Source organism: Cygnus olor, chromosome 1 (assembly GCF_009769625.2).
Source record: "Cygnus olor isolate bCygOlo1 chromosome 1, bCygOlo1.pri.v2, whole genome shotgun sequence".
Taxonomy (NCBI): Eukaryota; Metazoa; Chordata; class Aves; order Anseriformes; family Anatidae; genus Cygnus; species Cygnus olor.
The window spans coordinates 181612417-181638330 of record NC_049169.1 but is presented as its reverse complement, the minus strand read 5'-3'; the positions used below and the strand labels follow the sequence as shown (position 1 = coordinate 181638330).

The 25914-nt window shown below is 46.5% G+C and overlaps 1 protein-coding gene across 1 annotated transcript; it reads right to left on the bottom strand.

Moving 5' to 3' along the window:
• Positions 1-641: 641 nt before the first annotated feature.
• Positions 642-25914, bottom strand: THSD1 (thrombospondin type 1 domain containing 1). The gene is made up of 6 exons (XM_040543067.1): positions 25595-25914; positions 21904-22087; positions 20383-20521; positions 14471-15430; positions 6793-6954; positions 642-2954 (listed from the first exon to the last, which is right to left on the bottom strand). The coding sequence occupies exons 3-6, from the start codon at positions 20438-20440 to the stop codon at positions 1582-1584; spliced, it is 2553 nt and encodes an 850-aa protein (XP_040399001.1). The 5' UTR covers positions 20441-20521; positions 21904-22087; positions 25595-25914; the 3' UTR covers positions 642-1581.

The following is a 25914-nucleotide window of genomic DNA, read 5'->3' as shown; positions in this document are numbered from 1 at the left end:
TGACCCTGCGCAGGGCTGCAGGTCGGCGGCGCGGCGTGCTGGAACAGCTCCTGGGGAGGAGGCGACTCTCAGCACCCCCGGAGCCAGATCCTGTGCTCCGGCAGCAGCTGGAAAACGTCACCCCCTGAGAAAACTGCTCCAACTGCTGAGTCTGACTCCGGCAGCCAAGCGCTGAGATGCTGGCTCCTCCGAGAGCACCCTCCCTTGGCCAGCCCTCCCATAAAAATCAGTCTCCTTCTGGGAGAGTTTTCTGAAGACTGACAGTTCTCTGCCTGAATCTACCTTCCCTCATTCCATCCTCCACTGCCAGCACCTTTTCTTTTAGTGACTGTGCCCAACAGCACTCCCCTTCTCCTTGCAAACTCTCTGAAGAGGCGGTTACTCCAACACATGGCAAGCAAATTCTCTGAGTCATTCTCGCTGGCCTGAGCTCTGTCTCTGTTGTCAACTGGGGTTTCAACCCAGCTCTGAATACTTGCAGCCGTGTGTAATCACCAATTTTTTAAGCTCTGATTTTAAAGCAGGAAAAAAACAACGTAACTTTTGTACTTCACCTTAAGATTCTCTGGGAATCGTCAGACATCAAGCCCTTATCCTTTTTGTTTGCAAAACGGGTATTCATGAAATAAACGTGCTGTTCGTTGGTTTTGTTCATAATTTATTTTGAGCTTGCTGCAGTAGTATTATTGTCAATTCGTTTACGCACACAAAATGAAATGCTTAATAAAGGCAAAGATGATTATAGAAAGGCTGTGGGATTAAACACTTCTCTTACTGCCTTTTACAGGTGCTTAAATGCTCGAGTAACATTTCTGAGGGCTAAAATTTGATCATCAGTTTTCTTTGCCCTTCCCGGTAGCATGCTCTTTTCTACTTGTTTCCTGGAAATATTTGAACATCACTGTATTTTCTTGGAATAAATACTGGCAGAAAGAAAACATCAGTCTTGAATAATGAAAAACACCCCCTCGATTTTAAGTTCTTCCCAAATGTTCAGCGTCAGTTGCTTGCACTTTCATCCGACCAGCTAAAAGAAACAGCACCATGTGACTTACCTGAACAATCACAGCCAATCGACACAGTTCAATAATGACCACAAAAATGACAAAAACTGCTCACAACTTGGGGTTTGTGTTTTCTAAATCGGAAACGATTCACTAAGTAGGAGAGACGTTTGAGGATACTAGACAACGGATCTTTTAGGATACCGTAATCTACTAGCACGAGGTTTTCACAAGGTGAAAAAGGCCAGATCAATGGGATTCGTTATGTAGGGTGCATGAAATGTGACTGATTTATGCAATAAACCCCCGTGGGTTATTCCTGTGTCATGCCTTCACTGACACAAGCTTTCCCAGGGTATTATGTGTGTATTGTTAGGTACACACATACAAAAAATAATTCTACGGAAGCACTTTCCAGTAATTAGGAAGGAATGCGTTCCCACAAGTCAGACTTTGGGAATTCCCTCCTTCTCCAAGCGGAGGAAACACAATTCCCACTGCTCCTTCCACCAGAAGCCGGCAGATTCTGCAGATCCTCTCCCGCACACGCCCCTCCTGTAGGGCTGCACCGAGTCCCTCAGATCACCAGCTTCTCGATGCTTAAAGTACTCGTTTCGTCCTCTTCGTTTGAGCCAAAATACCCAGGCAGGTCGATCATTTGTTGCTCTGCCTCAGTTAAACCGAAGGTGGTATTATCATAAAAGGCAAACTCAGGGTCCAAGGGGAAGCTCTGGCACTTGTCCTTTCGGTACTGGGCAGGACTGATCGTTAGGCCTCTCTGGTAATTATCTTTGCCAGCTGAGCCCGGTTCCTTCCGCCACTCCCCTTTGGGGTTGGGCGAAGGGCCCCGCTTGCTTCGGCTGGGCTCGGGCTTTTCAGCTGCCCTCTCCTGACCGGCAGGCTGGCGGTCAGCGACGGGATCCAGCTTCTTCCCTGGGGGACATGCCCTGTGGTGGCACTTCGCGCCACGGCCCTGCGGTTCGCACGGCGGCACGGTGCCGTGGGGTTGATCCAGCTTGTCGCAAGTCGGGTTGGCATTCCTCAGTTTCGGCCGTGCTCTGTCCTCCAAGCCCTGCTCCCACGTTCTGGTCCTGGAGTTGTAAAGAGGGGTCTGCCGGGGGGTGAGGGTGGACATGCTTCTCTCTCTGAAAGGCCTGGCCTTCTTCGTTTCGTGGAAACTGGCTGTTCTTCTGAACTGCGGGTTCCTGTGACAGCCCCTCTCCGACATCTCCCCTCTGTTATCCTGGTGTTTGAAATGAGCTCTCCTTACCAAGGTCTGCGTGGGGCTCATCGCAGGATTGGCCTGGGAGAACGGAAAATCCAGCCTAGGGTTACAGCCCTCTCCCGGGAATTTGGGCTGACCAGCTGGATGGTCCAGAAATGGAGATTTGATCCGAAATTTGTTCGCCACGGCCTCCTCTTGGTTTTCTGCACTCAGGGGAAGCATTGTGGTGGCACCAACAACCGTGTCCGTGAGGGGGTTCTGAGAGACGTGGTACACCTTGGTGGTCTCAGTCAGGCCCTTCTTCTTCATCTCTTTCAGCTGCTGCTGTGCGAGGCGGTAGCTGAAGATCGGAGGGATTATTTTTTGGGCATTTGGCTGAAAGCTCTCGCTTCCAGAGACATCATCTTCCTGGGCAAACTGGAGGCTTCGCCTGTAGGTCAGAGGAATGGTAACGGGGGCATCCCCTGCCTCAGTGAAGCTGTCCCGCTGCTTGTTGCCCTGGCAAATGTTCTCTTCGTCGGAGTTTTTCCGAAAGCCGGGGGAGTGGACGGAGTTCCGACGCACAGCGGCGCTGCACTTCTGAGCTTTGCAGAGCTTTCTCCACAGGGTGATGAGGACGGTGGCAAAGATGATGAACAAGCACAAGGAGATACCTGTGATGGTGACTATGTTATTTGCTTTCTGGTCCTCTCCTGGCTGGACAGAAGGTGGGATGGAAGGCTTGGCAACTGTAACAAAGAGCACACACGTCTGTCACCAGAGCTGCATTGTCATCAGCATTTTGGTATTTTAGGATGGATACTACAAAGCAAAAGCAATTAATTAATACAGTACAGTAAGATTTGCTCATTGTAGGTGACTTCCTACTGATCACTTTGAACTGGCGGACACAGATTACTCACTTTAAATCAAAGGACCCGAAGACCTTTCAGATGTAATCGTTACCTTTGCCTGTTCGTTCTGCCCTTTCCATAAGACACTCCCATATTTGTGTAAAATGGGATAGTAATACTTGCCCTCCTTTACAAAGTACATCAAGATCTCCTGGTGAGAAGTGCTGTAAAGGGGTAAAAATAACCCTAGTGATGCTAGTAGTTCAGGTATCACTCCAAAATTATTTTTAGGATGGCTTAAAGAAGTGTGAGAATTACTGACTTGTGAGCTCTGCAGTTTGAAGAGAGCACTGGCAGTGGAAGCGTAACTTTTCAGAGCAGCCATCTGGGGGCGCTTCTTCAGCTGTTGCCCAGTGTTGTCCCTGGAGAGAGCAAAAACCTTTCCCCTGTTCAGCAGGATCCTAACAGGTTCCATTGATGTGGTGCCATGGGCATTCTGGTATTAACACTCTGTTGTTGTGAACCGGAGATGGACCTTCAAACGGGGCAGAATACTCTGCTAACTGGTAATATCAACACCTCAAAGCTTTTCACAGCCCTATTTGAACCTCTCGCCTGTACATTACACCACATTACAAGACTGAACCAACGAGAGATTAATAATTCTTTCTTTGGACAAGGTCTCCAGCATTTCAGTGGCAGCCCCAACCAAAATACAGCATGATTGAAAGCGGATAAACTGTTCCAGCAGCTAATCTTAATACTAGACAGCACTCACTTCCCAGTTTCTTGCAGCTAAACATCAGCTTTGTAAGGCCATGAAAATGCTGTTGGAGGACAAGGTTGCTCAGATGTGATTGTCAAGAGCTGGTCATGAAGCTGTGAGCTCAAACTGAACCACTTCACAGCCTTGCCCTAGTCCCTAGTTTCATCCAGGACTCGGAGCCTCCCATCAGGGTTATGGACAGTCTGTTGTAAGCCTTGCTAGCTGCTCCTGCCTGCCCCACAGTGCCTGTCCACCACACAAAATGCCTGTGCAGAAAAAGGAGAAGTAGGCCCCAGTCTGAATGTACTGCCCATAATCCAGAAAAAAAATGCTCATTCGGCAGGGAGCTATTAAGTGTGCAGGATGTATTACACCGACAAACACAGGCCAGAAGGTCCCAGGCTGCTACAACAGTGGATGTGCAAGGCAGCGGATGGTGGGCTGGAGGCACATTTCTTTGAGTCAGGGCTGTGAGACAGCCCCAAGACCTTTGAAAAATCCTGCCACGAGACTAAGTTTGATCTTCATGTCGCTCTGAGAGCTCGACATCAGCATGAAGAACAACGGCGCTGCCTGTTGAATATTTTCTGAGGGTCCCTAAAACTGACATTGAGCCCAGCACCACCACGCCCAGAGAACAAGGAGCGCTGCTGTTCTGAGCTCAACAGAGAAGGTGGGAGCCACATTTGCCCTGTTCAGTAGCGCTGCTGCAGAGCAATCCATTCATTGCTCATCCTTCTCTCAGTCCCGTTTTCTCACAGTTATTTTCTAAGGACACAGTTTTCGATCTGTAATGCACATTGTGCTATATCACCTGGAGTACAAAGTTAGCAGCTAGCAAACAGCAAGGTTTGAAACAGGATCTAGTTACCCAGGTTTGCTCCTCTTGCCACCCAATCTACCTCTGCCCTTAGGCCGTGCGCTGGTTTCATTTCTTCAGCCATTTGCTCCATCTGCTGGACTAATGACTGCAGTGATAGCTGCACCACCACAGCCTGCTCTGGAAAGGGGTGGACAGCTGGGGGAGCGTGGGGGGTACACTGCCAGCCCGAGCTCAGACAGATGATGGACACTGTGTCAAGACACTGCTTGGGCGACGTGAGACTCAACGAGGCAGAACCAGATAGGTGGAGCTCTCTAAAAGAAGCAGCCTGGCTTGGGAGCAGGATGATTAAAAACCATCTGCAAGGCAGAAGCAAGTGATTTCTCCAGATGATTCTCTGGCAACGGGCGCTGATGCAGACCTCCTGTGCATGTGGGTTTTCTCTATACAAACCCTCTTTATTAAACCAGAGACCCCGCAGGAATGTGAGGGGGTTCCTCAGGTCCGCTCACTCTGCAGACCCTGCTCTGGGGTGCCTCAGACCGCAGCAGTTCTGTGCACCGTAACCACTCTCTGAGCTGCAGAAGAGTGTGAAACTGGCCAAAAAGGAGCCGAGTTCAATCAACAATCCAGTTCAGTATTTATTGACCCCTCCAGCAGGTAATACAAGGCACAAAACAGGAGAACTCAGTAGCAACTCTGGAAAAACACCACCTAACCCGTGGATTTTCTCTGGTGTCACCTTTGCCCTCAGCACTCTGATGGAGACTGGCACAGAAAAGACAAGCAGCCCTAGAGCAGGGTATGAGCTTTAAACCGTGCCCCTAAACATCTGAACTGTTCCTCTCTGCTTACACTTGCAGCTTCACAGTGTAAGCAAACCTGCACAGCCAGCATTTTCTAGTGATGAAAAACAGCAGAAACCTTAACAATAAGCTGTTAAAACATCTCAAGTGCTGCATGAAAACTGACAAAATGCAAAAACCTGCCTTGATGGAATAGCATTTTTAATATTCATCGTTATTTATTAATTTAACATTTTCCTTTCGACTGACCTCTCGCTCAATACCAACCCGCTTCTTACAGTGCTCCACAACACATTCCATTCCTGCCTATACGCTTTCATTCCGCAAACCTCTTGAAACCGGTTCAAGCCAACACTCCCATCGAAAAAGTAGTCCTGCTTTTTGCTGCTACATGTTCTACCCCTCTGCTGTCCTTCCATTTCAGTGGCGCAAACACTGCAATGGCCATGTGATAAGCAACTTCCCTAAATCCCCACACCGGCCATCTTTTAGCTGGATCCACTCCAGGTCTCCACACTGCACTTTTGCCAGCAGCGGCATGGAAGCAGCCAAAGCAAGAGGTAAGGCATTGCTCACTTTGGCACAGCTTACAGCTATCATCTGTTAAATTATAGCCCGAGAGCCTAGGAGCCTGCACAGCCCTGACTGTCTCCCCGTCCCCATCCCTGCCAGGCTGTGGCACCTGTGGGACACGAAGGCACTGGAGCTGGTACATCAGCCAGTTTCTGAGCTGGCGGACCTTTGGTCTCTCCCACCAAAGCAGAGAAAAATTGAAAGTTGATTACGAAGCAGCACAGGAAACAGAGAAGTGGCAGAGCAGGCTCAGCTGGAAAAAACATGAGGTCCTGTGCAGGTGACACTGGAGAACTTCTCAGGGTCAGCTGCTGTCATGAATCCCACCACACCATGCATTTTAGGAATTACACACATCTAAAGCTCTTTTACAGATACTCTCACTGCTGGCGAGACTTTTCCACACCTGTTCCAAACCACATCAAAAATACATGCCTCCTCTCGTTGCAAGCCAGAAAATTACATTTTTAACAGATTTCCACTGCCTGGAATCTTTAACCTGTGATTCAGATTACGTTCCCCTGGGCCTGAGATCTCTCCTCCGGCCCTTCCCCAAACCCTCAGCCATGCTGGAGATTTTCAACCACTTCCACGGCACCCACAGCATGCCTAAATCTCAGAGCCCTGCCTCCAGCTGTCCCACAAACACATGTATACTCCAGCCCTACTCCATCAACCACAGAGATGTGATGCCCCCGCCCTTCAAATAACACACCACCTGCTTTTGCCAGGGGAGACAAGGCAGAAGACAGCAGAGCTACGTACTCAAACAATCCTCCAGGGAACACGAGGAGGTCTCTTTCGGAGATCCAGCGCAGCCTGGTTTTGCCGGCGAGGAGGTGAGACACTCTCGGAAGCGCTCCCGGACGCCATCTCCGCAGGTGACGCTGCAGGGGCTCCAGGGCTGCCACAGGCTCCACGTTTCTGCAAACACACAAGCTCACGGCAATGAGGAACACGTCTGCCTCACCTCTAAAGACAAAGAAGGCATCGAACTGCCTTCTCTTATTCAAGAAAAGCAATAGATAACCAAACAAAGCAAACTGCAACACCAAAAGAGCAAGCGGATCCAGGGACCTGCTCCCATTCCCGTCAGAGGCTGGGGCACGGCTCCCACTTTTGCTTTCCTCTCTTCGCCCCACACTACACCACGCTCCGCTAACTGAGGCTGGCAGGAGCTGCCCGGAACAACAGCAAATGGAAATTAACCCACAAATCTTTTTAACAGCTTCCTAATTTATGTATTCATAAAGCCCAATTCCTACCTGACAAATACTGCCTTTACAGCAGAACAGCTTCACTGACTGAAGTGTAGTTACTCCTGATTTATGTGATTGTGAAAGGAGGAGAAGCCTACGAGGCCTAATGAAGAGGCAATACTGCTTTTCCTCTTTGTGATCTTCTTAGCACACAAATGTGTTATTGAGTCGTTCATCTGACAGCTTTACAGGTCCCTATTGTTTTATTGCTTATACAGAGGCAATTAACTCAAGATGAAATTTCACAGGTTTATTTATTTTATTTTACGTGAGGCAGGCTCAGGTTCTAATGCTAACTCAGATGTTGTCATTTTTTAAACGCAATCCCTTTTTTGCTTAGGTAACATACTCATCCAGTGCTCAGCACTCAAACTTCAGAGCAGTGAGGACCCAGAGACAGAAAGGGACCATACCTGCCCACACCTGAAAGCTGTGACACTCAGACAGGACTGTAACTTTAAATCCCAAAATAAGGGATGAGTCTAGGTGCAGTCTTTAAGGACAAGTACCCTGGGAACTGTCCTGTGGGTCAGTCGGCTCAACGGCCTGACTTTAAAATTTATCAGGAAGAAAAACAACAGACCAGTTGCTCCATTTCCCTGCTCAGAGATAAAACAGAAAATCAGATAAATCACAAAAAGCAAATCAGATTTTTCTTTTTAATAATTTATGGTTGCTACTGCCAACACGGGTCATGGTATTTAATTTTATTATCTAGTTGCTCTGCTGCTAGGATGCCACAGCGCTCCCGATCAGTGAGCAGTTTGTGATGTTACAGGACCAGACCGTGTTTGGTGACTGGAAGTGGCTTTGCGACTTCACCTTATAGTGTCTGCTCTATTCGTAGCACGCTATTATTTTTTAAAGTCCCTAACAAAAATAAATACAGACGTTATTTAATAAATGTCACATTTTAACTGCTTTGGGCCCTGTCCTACAAACCTTTGCGGGCACGCCAGCGCGAAGTAACATCCATGTGAGCAGCGTGAGAGAACCAGCGGGGCTCCTTGCCCACATGAAGCCACCCACGTGCCTCGCAGGATGGGGCCCGGAGATTTTCAGCTCCCGCTCGTGCTGGCAGCCAGGGCTGTAAAGCATGTGCAGGCACATCGGTGCGGATGCACGCTGGAGTACGTCTGCCTGGCCTCGCACGCAGCGCGGACTGGCATGGCAAGACGCCCTGGTGGCACTGCGGTCCGAGCCCACGCGACGCCGAGGGACCTCTCTGGGTATTTGAGGTCCTGCTCACACCAGCCGGTGAGCAGAGCGCTCACCGAAGGCAGATAAAAAGTGGCCATAATCAATAGCCAACCGATCCTTCTTCCAAAAGACTGCATGGTATACCAGCACCTGGGGTTCTCACGATGTCTTGATATCACGAGGGACTCCAGCGGTGCCCCCACCCCCGGCAGAGGGAGGCAGGCTGTTTGGAGAAGCATGTAACCCCCCACAAACTAATTAGTGTGAGCAGCTGAGAAATTAGTCCCATGACTTCCAATGCGCGAGCTAGCTCATTTCCCTGTCTCCACACTCCCTGCTCTTCTTAGCTTCTGTTAATGACAGAGAGAGGGCCAGATCCACAAGGGCTCTGGATGCCTCCACTACTAACACTGCTGAAAGCAGAGGGTGCCCAACAGCCTCTGCGTTCATGCCTGTGAGCTTTAACGTACACTTAGGATGGGTAATTTTCTAATTTTGATGTCAAACGTATGACGTGCCTGTTGCTCTGAGGCACTTTTCACTGACTTCAACTTCAGCAGAAGGCACAGAGCTCCTCAGCGCTTGGCATCCATAGCTTTGGGGCAACGATTGTGCGCCTTCAGCAGCAGGAGAGCAGGAAATGCTCCAGCTCCTGTGAAAGATGGAGATTTAAACCCTGCAACCCGCTCTGCAACCTCCTGCAATTACCAAAATGTGAAAGAAAATGAAGCAGTTTATTCTCCCCCAAGGAAATGAAATAATTAACCTCCATTTAAGAGAAACAGATCCAAAGTGCCGGGGAAAAAAACAGACGGTACGTACTGCAAACTAGCTCTAATAAGTGTGAACTTTTCTCATATGCAGTTGAGGAATCAATTATCGATGTGAAGATAGCTAACTGATGAGTTAGTCTGAAAGAGCTGACAGTTGGCAGATCTGCCAACATGAAAGATAAATGCAATTAACTTGCGTTAATTGTTGCTCTGCGTAAGCATCTCTCCCCAAACTTCTGTGTTTCGGCCTTAGTAGGGCCATGAGCCTGCAGTGCTGTCCTACAGCACAGGCGGTGCGGGATGCTCAGCGTCACCCGGACACACGAGGTAGGTCGAAGCACTCCAACAAGACCGGTAATATGGGATAAAACCACTACTTATTTACAGGCTCACGCAAAAACCTGCTAGCCTGGGGGACTGCAGGCTACTTGTGGAAGCTGAGATCAGTTTCTAGGTCCTGAGACCAGGCACGGTGGTGTTTGGCCAAGAGCTGGGAAACCATCCTTCTCAGCCATCCCGTGCTTCTCCACTTCCATGGAAATAAAGCCTGGGCGCATTGAAACGGTGGCATGCTCCAACAGGTTGCTCATTTGGACAATGAAAGGACGATCATCCTCTTGAAAGAAGAAAACCCAGACTCTGCCTGGGCTAATTATAGTCTTTTCCCCATAAACAGACATCTTTAAGAACTTCTGGGGCACTGTCTGAAATCTTTTCTCAGGAGCTATCCCGGCGAGTCCACAACACCCCATTTATTCTTCACATGCCAGGGATGTGGAGATTAAGGATTCACTGCCAGAAGCGAAGCAGGCTGGAGCACAAAGCCAGCCTCCCTGCATTAGGCTGTTTCTAAACAAATGCAGGGCAGAAATGGATTGAGGCAACAGAGCTAATTGGTTCCCAGATCCTCGTGCAGATAGCAGGCAGGGCTGATTCACACTGCCTTACGCAGGGAGCAAGAGTTTGATGCAAGTCTTGTATCCACGCCCGACCCCTGGATACTCCTTACTGCACACTTAGTGACTGCTTCTCTCTCCAGAAGAGCTTTTCCTACCTTCCTCCTTCCCTTTGCTGGCAACAGCTCTACTTGTGCCCTGCGGACCTTCCGATATTTTTTTGGGCAGGTAGCAAAAATCCGATGTGAGAGAAGGCAACAAAATTCATCCCTGCTGTCAGCAAGCGCAACAGACTTCATTAGGATTTACACCAGGGTTGAAACTGGTCTTGGGAGTGTAACTAAGAACTGTAAAAAAAAAAAGAAGTTAATTAACACTGGAAACATGAAGAAAATATGCCCGCTTATATGGCATAGCACTACTGAGTAATTTTATCAGAGCCATCCCGAATGACTCCAGCCAGACACCAGCTAGGATGTGGGACATCTTCCTACGGAGAGCTGAAGTCCCACTGCTGGGGACACTCAAATCCCAACCACGCAAAGCACGGGATAACGTGTTGAAATGAATGAGCCCGCAATGCTTCTGCTGCTGGCTAAAATGACCTGGCAGAGTTTTCTTTCTCAGACATTCAGATAATTCAGTCAGGCGTGGGGAAAATCTTAGCTGCATGGCTCTCTCTTAGTCATCTCCGTGAAGCCGTTAACGCTGCGCCGAGGTGAATGAAGTGACTCACGTCTCTGTTATTTTTTCACAGGTTCTCCAGCTGCAGTCTACAGAAAGCTCCACGGGCACAGGCTCGCATTTAATGAACTTATTCCCTATGTTTAATAGATAGATTCACAGCCTTGGAAAACACAGGGTTGGGGTTTTTTTTGTGACACTTGTTCTGAAGCTGATGCCCCCTGCTGGAAAAGCTGCTGTTCTGGCCTGCCCAGGGTGACCAGAAGCCTTCTCCTTCCTCCTCCAGACGCAAGACAGACAGATTCCTCTTCCACGGGCTGTCCGAAGCCCACCAGGGATGAGGAATAAAGAGCTGGATCGACAAAGGGTCAGGAAAATAACTGATGCCTGATCTATGGAAAGCAGGTGTTGCAAAATCAACTTTATCTCATCTTCTGTGGTTTGGATGAAGATAATTTTAATGATTTAGGAGCTTTCATCTTTTACAAGAGAGTATCTTTGTTTCATAATAACAGAGCATATGCTAAATAGAGGAAGAGCTGGCGGAGTGACAGATTTGATATGCAATCGTCAACAGAAAATCATCACCGAGTGGGAATGCATTTGGAGAGATTTCAAAGGGATAAGGATAATGTTTGGTGCTATACAACGCTTGCCTCGGTGACAGGAAAATAAATATAAAATTGTTATTGAGAAAATATGCCACTGCTGTGATGACACGAGGAGATACCACAATTGCACGCAGCAATGTAGGTTCCATGATAAGTTAGGACAACTCACAGAAAGTGGACTGTAAATCAGCCAAATGCAAAATGTAGGCAGAAGGAATACAAGCTGTACCCACAGAATAGACCACGGAACTAAAAGGTCATGTGTAAGAACAGCTCAAGGGTTTCCAGGGTGAAAGCTACGGCAAAAGTCAGCAAGGCAATCTGTGGAAGTAAAAGCAGAGGATCGGTAAGGAGGGAGCTCAAGCTACTGCTCGAACGGCATCAGGGAGGAGGACGTTAGAAGATGACACCCAAAGCCGGTACCCGTGTCGTCAAATAAAAAGGATTGCTAAAAGAAATGGAAATGGAGCCCCAAAGAGCCAGAACATTAATCAAATCCTGAAGAAAACGCCTTTCAGTTAAGGACTCGATCTGTTCAGTTTATCAAAAAGAACACTGAGGTTATCTGGAAGGACCCACACAATTTGGATGTGCCAACGCCTTGCAGGGGGAAGACAATGGGTAGCAAACAGCTGCCTCGTCTGGCAGAGAGCAGCAGAGCAAGAGCCCCTCACTGGAGGCTGGAGCTAGATGAGCTGAGTTATGAAATGCACCTACTTTCCTTTTCCCTGCCGCAGGGCCAGGGGCTCAGGAGAAGGCCTCCTTCAGCCCCCACAGACCACGGAGGTTCGCCCCGCTTCGGGCCGCCGCGCTCCTCCCCGAACACCCCGCTCCTCTCCGGCGCTGCCTGGGGGCTTTGAAGTCTCACGGATACCGCCACGAAGGCAGACGTGCTGCTGTCTAATTAATTTCGGGTTGACATTTTCTTTAAGGCGACGTGGTTTCGCTTTCATCGGCTTCGTCGACGTGACACTTCCAACTTGCCAGCTGTTGACTTGAAGGCGTTCTTCACGAGCAGCCTGATTTCTTTCCGCTGCACTTGTGGGGATGGTGCTAACGTGCAGCTCCGGGAAACAAAGCGACTTGCAGGCATTGCTTAAGGTGGATTTCAACAATTAAAACCAGTCAAATATTGGGCACAGAAACGCAGCTGTGTCATATCCTACATATTCATCTGTCAGGGCAATTAGCTAGATAGTATCTGCGTGCCATATAAATACCACCCAAGCACAGAGAAAGAATGAGAGTTCTCTCTTCCTTTTTCCTTGAGAATTATCTCGATGAAGGAAGTGTGCTTTCATTTTTAGGTGGACTTTCCCGTGCCAAAGACCGAGAGCGCCAACAGAGAATACAGATGGAAAGTTAAGCTCCAGAAAAGAACTACGTACCCGGCTTGGCATGTGGTGAAAAGAGAGGTCATTCTCAGTACAGAGTGTTAATTAAAGAGCTCACAATGTCAGAATTAATGAAGTAGTACAAACCACACGACACAAGAAACCTAGTTTAGGTAGGCTGTGTCTGGACCACGTCCTGTGCTCCTTGTCTCCTGATCATCCCACTCAGAGACCTGCCCAGGAGGTGCAAGGACCCTTTTTTGGCTCGAGCTCCTGCACTTCCTTTGCAGGAAACCAGGGTGGGGATGTGTCGAATACATCTCCAGCCTTTCAACCCAAGCTCTTTGAAGTGTGCCCATGGGAAAGACTAATTCATAACCTATGGGTGCAAGCCTGCTCCAAAACTTCAGAGCATTTACTTTTCTCTTCCAGGATGTGGGCAACACAACCTAACCCAACCCCAATCCCCTTGTACACATGCAGCCCATCCCTTGCTACAGTTTTCTACAAACCAGAGGACATTTGGCTCATCTGCTTCCTCTGCCGTGCTACTGTGGTGAGTAGACCCTGCCAAACCATGGACTACTACCCCCAAGAGCCTATGAGGCTACACCTATGTAAGTTGTAGAGAGAAAAAATAAAGAACGTATGGATATTCCTTAATCAGGACTGAGAAATGGGCTCAAGTTCCGTCTTGTGACCATCCTTAACTATGATCACTCCTTAACTGCGATCATTCACACTCCTGGATGCAGTGTTGGCCTCTGCCAACCAGCGCTCTCCCAGAGTATGCCTGGACACAGCCAAAGGACTCCACAGACCACACAGACTGTCCCCACATGGCAGGTTGTATGAATCTAATACTTTCTTGGAAGAAAAGAGTTTAGCTGTATGGATGTGACCCATGCTCTGGCAGGTGGCCTTATGGGTCAGGAAATGGACTGTGATCTGTTTTAAGCAGCAGCAGCAGAGATACGGCTTGAAAGGCTGCTGCAAAAACCCCTCCAGCTGCCCAACTGACGACACACGAGGGTCTTTTGCTATGGCCAACTCTTGATTCATGTCATCAAAATTTGTGTATCTAGCGTGTAGGATTTTAAACTTCCAGAGCAAACAAGGTAGAAAAAGACAGCCAGACAAGGATTCAGCCCCTGTATCTTCTCTACCCATCTTAGCATGGGATGAATCACCCTTGGGAGATGTCTGCCTCTCTCAACTAAACAGCGAGACAGCTACTTAATGTTGGACATTTGGCTTCTAGACACTTAAATGCAGTATAGATATCTCCAGTGGGTCAGATCTACTGTGGTCGCTTCTTAAACCACTGAGAAAGCCAAGTTTCAGCTTTACTGGAACTAGACGGATCCATCATTCAAAATGTCCCAAACTGTTTTGGTTGGTACTTAGCCTTCACTTTAGTTAAGTTTTAAGTCTAGTTTTAAGTTTAGTTTTAAGCTATCACTGTGGCCTTTGTTACCAAATGTCTTTGTGTACGCCTCTACACAAGCCTAATCCATTTTGCTCCCATCTGTATATGCCTTTACAACTATTTTTTGCTGGTGCAGAAGACCGAAAAGACAGCTATTCAATAAGAGACACTACAATCAAACCGATTTATCATTACCCATGTTGGCTGGGAAGAGTGCTGATTTCTGCTAAAAGAAAACAAACGTCGGTACAAACCCATATTCCTTTGGATCATCATACACTCCTTAACTCTCGTTGGGAAATGGCTTCGGTTTGAGAAATTATAGAGGTCAAAGCAGTATTTGTTCTTCCCCACATCAAACAAAGTGCAGTTAAATTCTGTCCTGTTGTCTCCTGGGTGAAGGGTGTTCTCATACAGCCAAGACGTTCTTAGAGTAGGATGCTTGAGAGCCTCTTTATAGACGACAATTTTGCCACCGATAGAAGTGCACGGGGGCGAGACTACGAAGACCTGAACCAAAGTTTTGCACACTGCTTCTGGTGCCACAACCAGTCTGTATCCAAATTTGTGGAGGAGATCTATGGGTCCCATGGAGGCAATAACAGAATGTGTTGCTAACGATTTCAGTAACACAGTGATATAAGTTTCTTGACCAACATGCGGGCAATCAAACTCTACCCACTGGGACTTAGACAGCAGGATTCCTTTGCTAGTTCTAACGCCCAGCATCTCATCAGAGCTTACTCTTCCTAGTTCATAAAGGGCGCTGGTGAATATCACATCCAGCGAAACCACTGTCTTGCTCGTGGCACACAAGTGCTCGTTTGTAAAAAGTCCAACCTGAAGGGAGCTTCCAGGCAGCTCCGAGGTCTTGTTCAAATCGATGTGAAATACAGGCCATTCCACGCGGAGGGTGGACGTTCTTCCCCTTGCAGCAGCACTGCTATTATCGCTGGGAGAGACCATTCTGAACAAAAAGTCCCCAGCACTCATGAAATAGAAACACTCAAACTCTACCATCCCCTGGGACTGATTCACGGGAAGCTGTTTTCTTGCAATGATCTCGTTGGTGCTGGCATCCAGCAAGAGGATGGACAGGTTCTCTGCCGTCACATTACCACTGCTGTAGTACCGATATTCCACAGACACCGTGTCGTTGCTGAAGGCTACATGACCTGGGCGCTCCAACAGGAGGTACTCAGCTTCACCCAGAACTGAAAGGAAAACAGTGTAACAACAGTGTTAAGAAACAGAGAGATAACCGATTGCTTATGCAACTTACAGAAGAAAATACATATTTATAAAGTGGACATTTAAGAAATCGTGCTCAAACTTTCAAAAGTGAATCAGATCACCAAAAAAAAAAGTTGTAACTAGAGCAATTAAAGCTCACCACCTCCCCTTTGTGCAGGGATGGGATATGGAACAGCTCAAAGCTCACTGTAGCAACACGCTCAGGAAGGTTAAAAAAAAAGGTTTCAAAAAAAAAAAGATTCACAGAAAACTTCATTTCTAGGGATAGACCGTGAAAATCTGCACTTCTTTCACTTGTAGATTCCTAAAGCCCACTTCACAATGGCCAGCTGTTCTACTTATTTTAGCAAAAAATAAATAAAAACAAAAAAAAGTAGTTTCTTAATACAGAAACATGAAAAATGTCCCTCAAATTAAATAAAATAGGAAGTCTGCATGATGCTTTTTGAAGCCTCTTCTCTTGCTCTGTCTTATGAATCTTTCATTTTGCTCATTTGCATCACAGAGACACTTGAGTGAAAGAGCTGAAAATAACAGTGATGGTGACTGCAGCACTTTTCTTGTCTCAGATGTGGTGCAACATGTCTAAATGACATCATTTCATTATAAATGGCACAGGCTTTTTAAACACACTTCTTGCATGACCATGTTTGTGCAAGTTGCCAAATTATCCTGAGACATGCTGTAACTAGTGGGGATAGATGATATCTAAAGCACTGGATTGAGAAGATCACATTTCTGTTCTCAGCTCAGCTAGCTTTTCTGCATTGCTTGAAACTTAAGGATTTCAGACGTAGAAAGGTTACCCGAAAAATGGGAACTGCATACATTTATTCTAGATAGAGAATGTGCTGTGAGACATCTTTATATAATAAATTGTCTGGAAAAAGGCTTCTGAGTCTTGGATGGAAGGTGCTATGCAACTGTAAGACTTCAGCTAAAGCAATCCTTCAGTAAGTAGTATCGACTAACAATACTCTGACTTGTTCAATCTGTTACATATGTCTTAAGATTACCTCAAAGAAAGCTGTGCTGGAAAAACACTGCAAGTGCCAAGGCAAGCACTCAGCATTCAGGAGTAGCAGGACTCATCTCACAGAATACTAGACAACTACCACTGCAAGCTTCAATTTGAGTTCGTCCCCTTGGATTCACTTTCCTGTCAGCAGAGAAAGTTTTCAGGAAGCAATTCATCTGACCAGTTATAGCCATTTACATCGGCATGCGCCAGAACAGCCTATTACTCTTCACCAGCTGTAACAGACGGTTAAAATAACCAGCTCCAACCACATCCCTAACGTCTGGATGAAGGTTGTACGCACAGCCTTACACATATAAATCATGTGTATGCTCTTACATACATGTGCTGTAAGTCGGCCTTTAATTTGCATGAGTCAATACCAATTTTTCCACAAGATCCTGCTTCATTTGGCAGATGGATGGTGCCTGTTACCAGAGGGCTCTTTTATTCTTGTCCTTCCATGGGTGGTCCCATGTATTATTGACTGCACAGCATCCCAAATCCATCCTGATAATACAGAATTATTCATTTCCCCCATGGACTTTTATTGGGCTCTTATCATAGTATATCAGTGTATTAGAAATATTCACGAGTTTATTCCTGCAATGGCCCTGAAAGATGAGGAAACGTCACCATTCTTGTTCAGTGTGTTAGGAACCAGGGCACAGACACAAAGGTGAAAACTCCTCCAATATCAACTGAACAACTATCTGGGCCTCTCAGAACTACCTGGCCTTTCTCACTTGTGTGCTGGGCGGGCGGCTGAGCACTGGCCCAGGCTGCCCAGAGAGGCTGTGGGGTCTCCTCCTGGGGGAGCGGCACAAGGCGCCTGGACGGGGTCCTGGGCACCCTGCGCTGGGTTGGACCAGATGGCCTCCAGAGGCTCCGTGCAACCTCAACAATTCAACTCCAGCAAGTTCCCACCTTTCTTGCTCACCTCCAGCATGCCAGCAAGGGGAGCAGAAAGCACTGAACAAGCACCTTCAGGGCCTGACATTACAAACATGGGGAAAGCTGCTGCCCTGGGCTGCACAGCATTGTGTGGGGCTGGCAAGAGGAGCAAAGGGAGTTGGAGCATGCTCAACCCCTCAGAGAGCTTTGTTGTTAACTCATCTGCAAGGACTTAGAAATGGACCAAGTCTGACCACATCCTCATACAGACAACAAAATGCATGTCCCAGAGCTTCATGAGCTCTCTAACATGAAGTTCCCACAGCTGCGTTAGAGTTTCCAAGCGAAATGGTTGCAAGTTGCTGGGTTTTTCTTTCTTTGAACGAGGGCAAAATGATGCATTTCTCTACAAAGGAATTGGCCAGATTCAACTTGGCTGAAATGTAATGAGGGAAAAAGAAATCAGGCCATGGCAAAAACCCAGCGTGAAAAATTTCAACTCCAGGCTTCAAATTTTCAACAAAAACTTTGATGTGATAGTAATGAAAAGCACTGATGTTTACACCTACTACTCTCCTCTCCTTACTCATTTGCACTATTTTTTATTTGGACTGGCCCACACCAGAAGAAATAACACTGCTGTGTATGCGTGTGGGAGGACTGGAGAGAGGCCAGGGGACTGCCGTGTAGCTCCCATCCACCCTAATATGGCTCACTTGGGAAGTGAGGAAAGCGAGCATTACTGCAGGATGCTGTTACAGCACTGCAGAGCTCTGCCTGGCACCCCTCAGGTCACAGCATCCCTTCTCCCCTCTTTGTTTAATAAAACAACTTCACGTTCGTAAGTAGCCCATGCAGCAGTTTTCCATAATGCTCCACAAGTCGCCAGTCAGAAGCAGCCAGCTTCCTCCGCGTGCTCCTTCAGCTGCCCTCCAGCCTCCTGTGCGTGCATGGCCCTGTCACAAGCCAAAACCTGGTCCCAATTGTTTGGACACCCAGTCAGGGGCAGCTTTCAATGCGTTTGTATATTTTTGGTTGTCATTACAATGGTCTCCCACTGAATGGAGTCTGGCCTTGGCGCCAACAACCTGCCAGAGGAGTCTTTGCAAGAGCTCCCTCTCAGAAAGATCAAAAGGAAAATCCTTGTTTTTCTTCTGAAGAGCGAGAATTATTATTTGAGGGTGCTGTTCTGATATTTATTTATTTTTAATTGTGTTCAAGCCAACTTGGGTTGTGATGTTGGCTTGTCAGCCATCAGCACAACAGAGCTACGAAGAACAAACACATCAGAAAAACTGATAAGAAATGAGAATACTGAATACTGTTTTGTTGTATGCTAGAACCTTTTTTTTTTTGTAGCATTACAGTAATTTTCCACAATATACTTGTTCATTTAAAACGCAGTATTGGTGTAAAATTGAGACGCATACGAGGGAAATATTTCTCTAAGAAGTATGTACACATGTGATACTCAAAGATATGTCCTGTTTGTAAGTTATTTTCAGAATTACGGACTACCCTTTCACTGGAAATAAGGGAAAAGATGATGCACCTGAGATTTAGCTCTTTAACTGCACCTTTTAATTACTCACTGTGCCACTCTCTATAAAGTTCCCAAACAATAGCTTTTACCTGTGAGTCAACTAGTAGTGAATGCCTGCAGGACTGGCTCACCAAGAACCACTGGATATTGCAATCATTCACCTCACTTTCTGGATTAAGTGAATTCAATACTTATCTTCACTGCGTTACCCACTCAGAGCACTGTTCTTAACTTAGCCAGCTAACTTTGTCTTATTAAAACAACACGTGGTACTAAAAGCCACAGACAAAAGTCACCACTTCTTTTAGACTTGAGCTCACCTAAGAGGCCAATTCTGGGTTCTTGGTAGTGTTTAGTGATCCCTTATTCTAGAGTGGAGATGGAGCAAGAACAGAGGTACAGGTAGCTGAGCGTATTTTCTCACGTACACAAGAAAAGCAAACTGCACACATTCTCGGTCCATTTCTCTCCTTAACACCTGCTTTTAAATTATGCACGTAATTTTTGAAAGCATGTATCATTTACAAATTAAGAGTCCCATTTTCAAAATTTCTAAATCACTGAAATCACTGTGTAGTACAGAGTTGATTATCTTTGCAAACCTACCTTCTATTTAGCACGTTCTTGGAAAAGACAGATGCCATGCATAGGATTCCCCTCAGACTTGTAGCTATCTTGTAGCTGTCTAAGCCAAACTAGGTGTTTAATCTCCGTTGACAGCTGAAGGAGAGGAGGTGCTTTCTCAACCCACACATCTCAGACTGCAGATGGGTTGGAGCTGCCCTCAAGATGTGCCATTTTGTGACTCAAACAACACTGATTGCATCAGACTAGCTGCCTAATTTTACATGACTACAATTGAACGGATACGAATCCCATCCTTTGGCTTCTTACGTGGTCAAAGGAGAGAACACCTCGTTGTTCTCAAACGTCCTCTGAGTTGACAGCTTAATTCCATCAGATGGGGTCTCACACAGTCATAGGAAGTTGCCCGTACCGTCTATGTTTCCATAGGTTCCTTTTATAGTTAAAAGAGAGGAATGGGCAGTTGTATGTTGTGGTTCCTCCCACCCTGGTACAGACACCTAAAACAGACCTGTCTTCCAAGATATGTATTAAATGTTACGGAATACAAGTCTCAAAAGAGAGCAGAGCTCCTGTTACTGCTTCTAACACAGCCAGCCCCTTGATGATGCCCACAGAAATGTGCTCATTTATCTTGTTTGCTTCTCTGAGCAAATTCACAGCAGGAAAGGTTCCTGCTGGATCCAAAGGGGCAGCTTATGCAAGTTGAGTTGTCTTTTCCACCTACATATTGCACAAGACCTCGACTATATTCTGTGCAACGGTGGCTTGTGTGACCTTTTATTTCATCAGATATCCTACAAACAACACTATCCAAAACCACCTTGTGAATATGCGTCTCACAGTTTTCCCTTGAAAGCTCTAGTACTCACCGTAGTCACAGAGCACCACTAACAATAGATTTGAAAAATCTTTCAACATCTGTTTCATTCTGACCAGTGCGATCCCAGGTCCTTTTACTCCTCATGTCCTTCTTCAGCTCCAAAGTGCAGGCACGGTTTTCAAGAACACCTGAAAGTTTAAAAAATTCAGCTGTGTTGACTTTGCTTCGTAAAATACAAGAGGAAAGACATCCCACTAGTAAGAAAAAAAAATAAAAAAGCCCACACCATCAATTAACACCTTTCTCTCGTTTACCTAACCATTATTAATATTGGATCGATGGATAAGCACAACTACAATTCATTGTACAGTACATTTTCCATCTTTAAATGTCAAGTCCTGAGACAGAACAATGGAGACCTGTCACAACAATTTACCTTTGCACTGCAGTAACTGCTTTTGTGCATATCTTACATTAAGATCAACACCCACAACTGCAAAATAAGAAGTATTTTATACAAAATGTAACTCTGACCTCAACATCTGTAGATACTGGAGGTTTACTGCTGCTATACAATTCAAACTGCCCTGTTTTCAGGTCTAGTAATATTATTTAGTTATCTCACTGGCTCTGTAAAAGATATATAACTGCTTTTTATGTCATTCAGACTGATCAGCTGGAGAAAGTGCTACCTTCCAACTTTTCCTCCATCATTTTTCAAGTTTACATTCTACGTAGCATTGGTTATGCCAACAAAAATAGAGAACCTTTTGAAAAGTTTCACAATTTTATTTCAATGTGCTTTAAACTAGTCGTTACGAGTCTCATAGCAATCATATAAAACAGGCTGGAAGCAGAATGACAGCAGCAAAACCTACAGTTCGCTCCAGAAACAGAAGCAAGAGAGAATCTAAAAAGAGAAGATCGAGCTCAAAGGAGTCCTTCTCAAAATACGAGAATTGCTCTCTTTCGTATTGTATAGGAGTGTTTGAAAGTCAGCCTTACTGTGCTTACCGTCACTCAAACATGCAAGAAAATTCTTGTTCAATACAATTTACAACCCGATTTTATGAGAGAAAACTGGCACCGGAGCACGCATAAGTTAGGAGAGAAAAAAATTGCAGAACATAAACATAAAACGCAAGAACTGGGCATGACAAAGATCAGGTATGTTTTCAGGAATCATAAAAATAATGAGATATTTCAACAATAACATTCAGTTATTGACCTAAGAGTTGTCGACCTAAGATTCAGCCCATGTGTTATTTGAAAGCTTTTTAAATTGTTTTAGCTTCTTCGCCTGTCCACTCCGTGCCAATTCTCTCTCCGGTTTCTCATATACGCTTAATTCAAGTGGCTGGAGAGAATAATTTCTAAGAAAAGATTAACGGGAGCATGCACAGCCTTGCTCAGCAAAGGCCCATTACAACAATAGCTGTACATATTTACTGGGGAATCATCACCACCTGGCCCATGAACTTGACAGGGCTCCAGAATGAATTAGGCAGTGACAGCGATACCCCAAACACCCGGTTTCATTCCCTGTGCTGTAAATTACAGGAATACAAACCTTGTGCATCCAGCCAGGGGCAGGCTGATGGCAGAGAGTGGTGGAGGGCCAGCCTGCTCCTAGGGGCTGCTGCTCCCTGCTTGCCTGCTGAAGGACTCCCGAGCTGGCTCTCCTCTGCGGCACACGGCACCGGCTACTGTCGAGAGACGTGGTGTCGTGTCGGAGGCTTGATGCGCTGGTGGTCCTGGGATTTAACCATTATTAACCATCATTAACCATTAATTGGGCATTTAAAGGAAAAAAAAAAAAAAGAAGCAAAGAGTGATCCAAGAAAGAAAAAGCAGGTTGTAAAAAAAAATATTTGCAAGAGATGCTTTGGCCAATGGCATAATCATTCAAGGAAAATAGTAAGTAGAACTTCTGTGGTACTGCTTGAAACTGCACTGAACTAAAGAGGGGAAATAAAAATGCTTTATGGGCAGTAATCACAATTGCGCTGGGTGCCTTAATGGGTCCTTTCCATCTCTAGCTTTCTTAGCCACGTATTTTTCAAATGTCTTTTACAAATATTGTTTTTAGACAATCACACAGCGTCAGGTAAAATTCAAACCACCTTAATCTGAGCCTAACGAGTGACACACTGCAGAAAGGAAACAAAGCTACGGAAGAAGGAATACATCCTAGGGAAGAAAGAAAGAAGACCGGGCAGGAGAATACTCCTGAGATAGTTGCCATACATTTTAATTTGCGCATGTCAAGCTGACAGATGGAAACGCAGCATGGTTCATTAGACGGGGCACCGCAGTGAGACACAGGAGACCTGACTTCTGTTCCTATTTCTGCCACTGTCAGATGTACGATGTTAGCAAACCGCATCATTAATCCGCACCCCCCTCCCCATCCCCTCTCTCCCGCTCCATGTTTGTAGCAGGAACTTTTCAGGAGAGGCTCTTTCTAAGCCAGTTTGTGGACACAGCCCAGCACCAGGGCCTTTGGGCATTTCATGAACCGGACCCCAACCCTTCTTCCCGTTTACCCTTTCATCTGTGTTATCTTGGTTGGCTTAGGGAAAGGCTCTGGCGGGCAGTGCAGGCAACACCCAAGCTGCAACTGGAGTATTTGAAACGGCACCAAAACTAACTTCCAAGCGCTTCCATCAGGTGCCTCGCCAAGTCCAGCCCGGGGCTACTTCTCCCTCTGCTGTCACTGGATGCAGCTGGAGCCCCCCGACTTACCAACCTAGTTGAGGCTCCCCTGAACAAATCCAAGGCTAACATGCATGCACAAAGTCTCTCTGAGCTTTAACACCTTTGCCAGCTGATTTCTAATAGCAGCTTTCAGCCTAAGAACTGCCCATCCATTTCTAACATAGCATTCCTCCTCTCCTTCCCCTCCTTCTTTCTCCACGTGTTTGTTCCTCTCCATTTTTCTCTCCCTCCACCCTGTTTGGTGCAAACACTACACTGACCTCTAAGCTTGGTTCACATTTCTTCCCCTTCAGCCACCTTCTTCCTACAATTCTTTTTTTCTTTCCTTCTCAAAAATTTCCCACTTCTTCACCTCCTGCCCCCAGCTCTATTGTTGTTCCCCTTCCAGCACCCGCAAAAAATCTTGCCTTTCAAGGCAGACAATGTATCTTAAATGGTTTCTATGCTATGCAGATCTTTTACCTCGAGTTCATTAACTTGATGAGATGAGCAGCGATTGAACAGAGGCGGCTATCAGACTTTGAATAATTGGCTTTTTTAATTTATTACTTTGGTGGACAAGCAGGGACTAAGGCTCTATTGTGTGAGATGCAGCAGACACACAGCAACAGAAAAAGATGCTTTCTGTTCCACGAGACGGTATAATGGGCTAACTGGAAATGGAAGACTTCCTCTCCAAAGTGAATTGGAAATGACAGATAAGGAGAGGATGAGCCATAAAGGGCCTTGGGAATGAAGACCAAGGGGCTTGTGTGTGATGTCAATGACACAGGAAAACTTCAAGTCCCTGCTCTGCAACAGATTTCCTGTATGGTCTTGGTCTCATCACTTAGCTTTCCTCTGGCTCTTCACTGGAAATAGCACTTCACTGCCTGGTACAGGTAATATGAGACGAAATCCACCACGAACTGTGAGGTGTGTTGGCACTGCAGTGTCAGGAGCCATGTAAGATCCGAAGATACAATTTCATTTACAACATTTTTTCTTCCCCAAATAAAGAATTAATAGGACAGGTTATATACCAACTTAGTGCCACATACATTCACCTATTCAAATAATACCCCTATTTCTCTAGGTCATTAAAATTAAGTATTTTGTAATCATTCTGGACAGTCCATGGGTTTTACAACAACAACAACACCGACTGGATTTATGACTTCCAGTAGGTTTTCCAGCAGTATCAAAGGCCACAGAACAGATCTGATGTTTTACAAACCAGTCAGCTCCTCAGAGTGCCACGACCCGCTGGTTTAGCACAGCTAACCAGTTCCTAGCTTCGTCAATACATCACTCAGCAACCATTCCCCCTTCAGAGAGCAGAGGAGAGGCTGCAGTTAATAAAGGACCATCAGGAATCAATCAGCTACCCCATGAAGGAGCACTGGGCTTTAAGAGAATACAAATGCATTGGAGCCTGTATCTCACCCTGACCCTGGGTACCCTCGGCCCTCCTCATTGCAAATCCCTTGCAATGGGTTTTACAAGGGGTTTACAATTTATAAACATTTTGCAGTCACATTTGCAACCTGGAATTTGTACAACTGGGGTTATGCATGAGAGAGGCAGGCAGTAAAACAGCAACTCCAATCCTGAAAGTCCCTAAATCCTTCCTACGTTTCACTTGAGGAAGTGGCCAAGCAGCACGAGCAGCAAGAAAGAAGTGTGTATCCGCAACATTTCTGTAAATTTAAGATATTTTATCTGTCCGTCAGCAAAGACATTAATTATTTTTGCTTATTGCGGTGCGAGATGAGGCGGCTATTGAAGCGCTACCACCTGCTGGGAATTTCAGAACTGCTCATCTAATCCTCCACCCCTGACGTGAAAGCGGGAGCCCCTCAGGTGTGTGTCACGTTTTATCCCAATCTAATCGCTGCTGACCACTCGGAGCGGTCACAGCCAAAAACGTGCCGCTGCTCCCGGGGAGGAATTGAGTTGAGGGAGAAAAGTACGCGTGTGATGTCTGCCACAGCGGGGGGGCTCGGGCTGCCATCCTCACAGGCATCTTCCCTTCTTATTTACACATCAGACAGTTTTACGTTGTTATCAGATAATGGCTTTATTAAAATCATGCATCTAAATTTGCCAGGCTGGAACTGACAGCGCTAGATCTCCCTGCGTGCAGGCAAACAAATAATTAGCTGGCAAAGCCCCTTTTCATCGATATTTTATGGCTGAGATGACAAAATCCCGGGGTTTCTCAGCCCCTATTGACAATGGCTCAGCAAGCCAAGAGCTGGCCAGCAATACCCAGCCCCTGAAACCGGAGGGCTACAGTGGAGCGAGTCCATGGACGAGGTTTACTTTGGAAAACATGCGGTGAAAATAAGTTTATTAAGCATAAGGTGGCTTGGGGGAAGATGTCCGAGCGGTAACAAATAACAAATGCAAATAAATTAAATACGTTAAGATACCTCATACATACCTCGTGGGGTAAGAGACGAGCGCAGCCGTTTGATCTTTTCGTTCTCCTGTATATATTAATTTTTACGTTTACGTTATTTTTTCTGGACCCCCCCCCCCCCCCCCCCCGAGAAGTTTACCTTAAGGACCGGAGCACCGGGGCACCGGGCACGGTCGCGACGCAGCCGAAATTCCGAGGAATTCGCTCGGGACTACCTGCACGAAGAGCAGAAAGCCGTCTCCGGGGCTTCCCAGCGATCCCATACGAAGGTTGTTTTTTTTTTTTTTTTTTTTTTTTTTTTTTTTGCCTGAGGTGGCGGCGGCGAAGGGCAGGAGGAACAGGGCAGGAGGAGCGGCCGAAGGGCTACGAGGCTCCCTCCCTCCCTCGGCCGGCGGGGCCGGGGTAAATGGCGCTGCGGCTGGCGGCGGCCGCCGTGCGGGGGCAGCCCGCGCCCCTGGC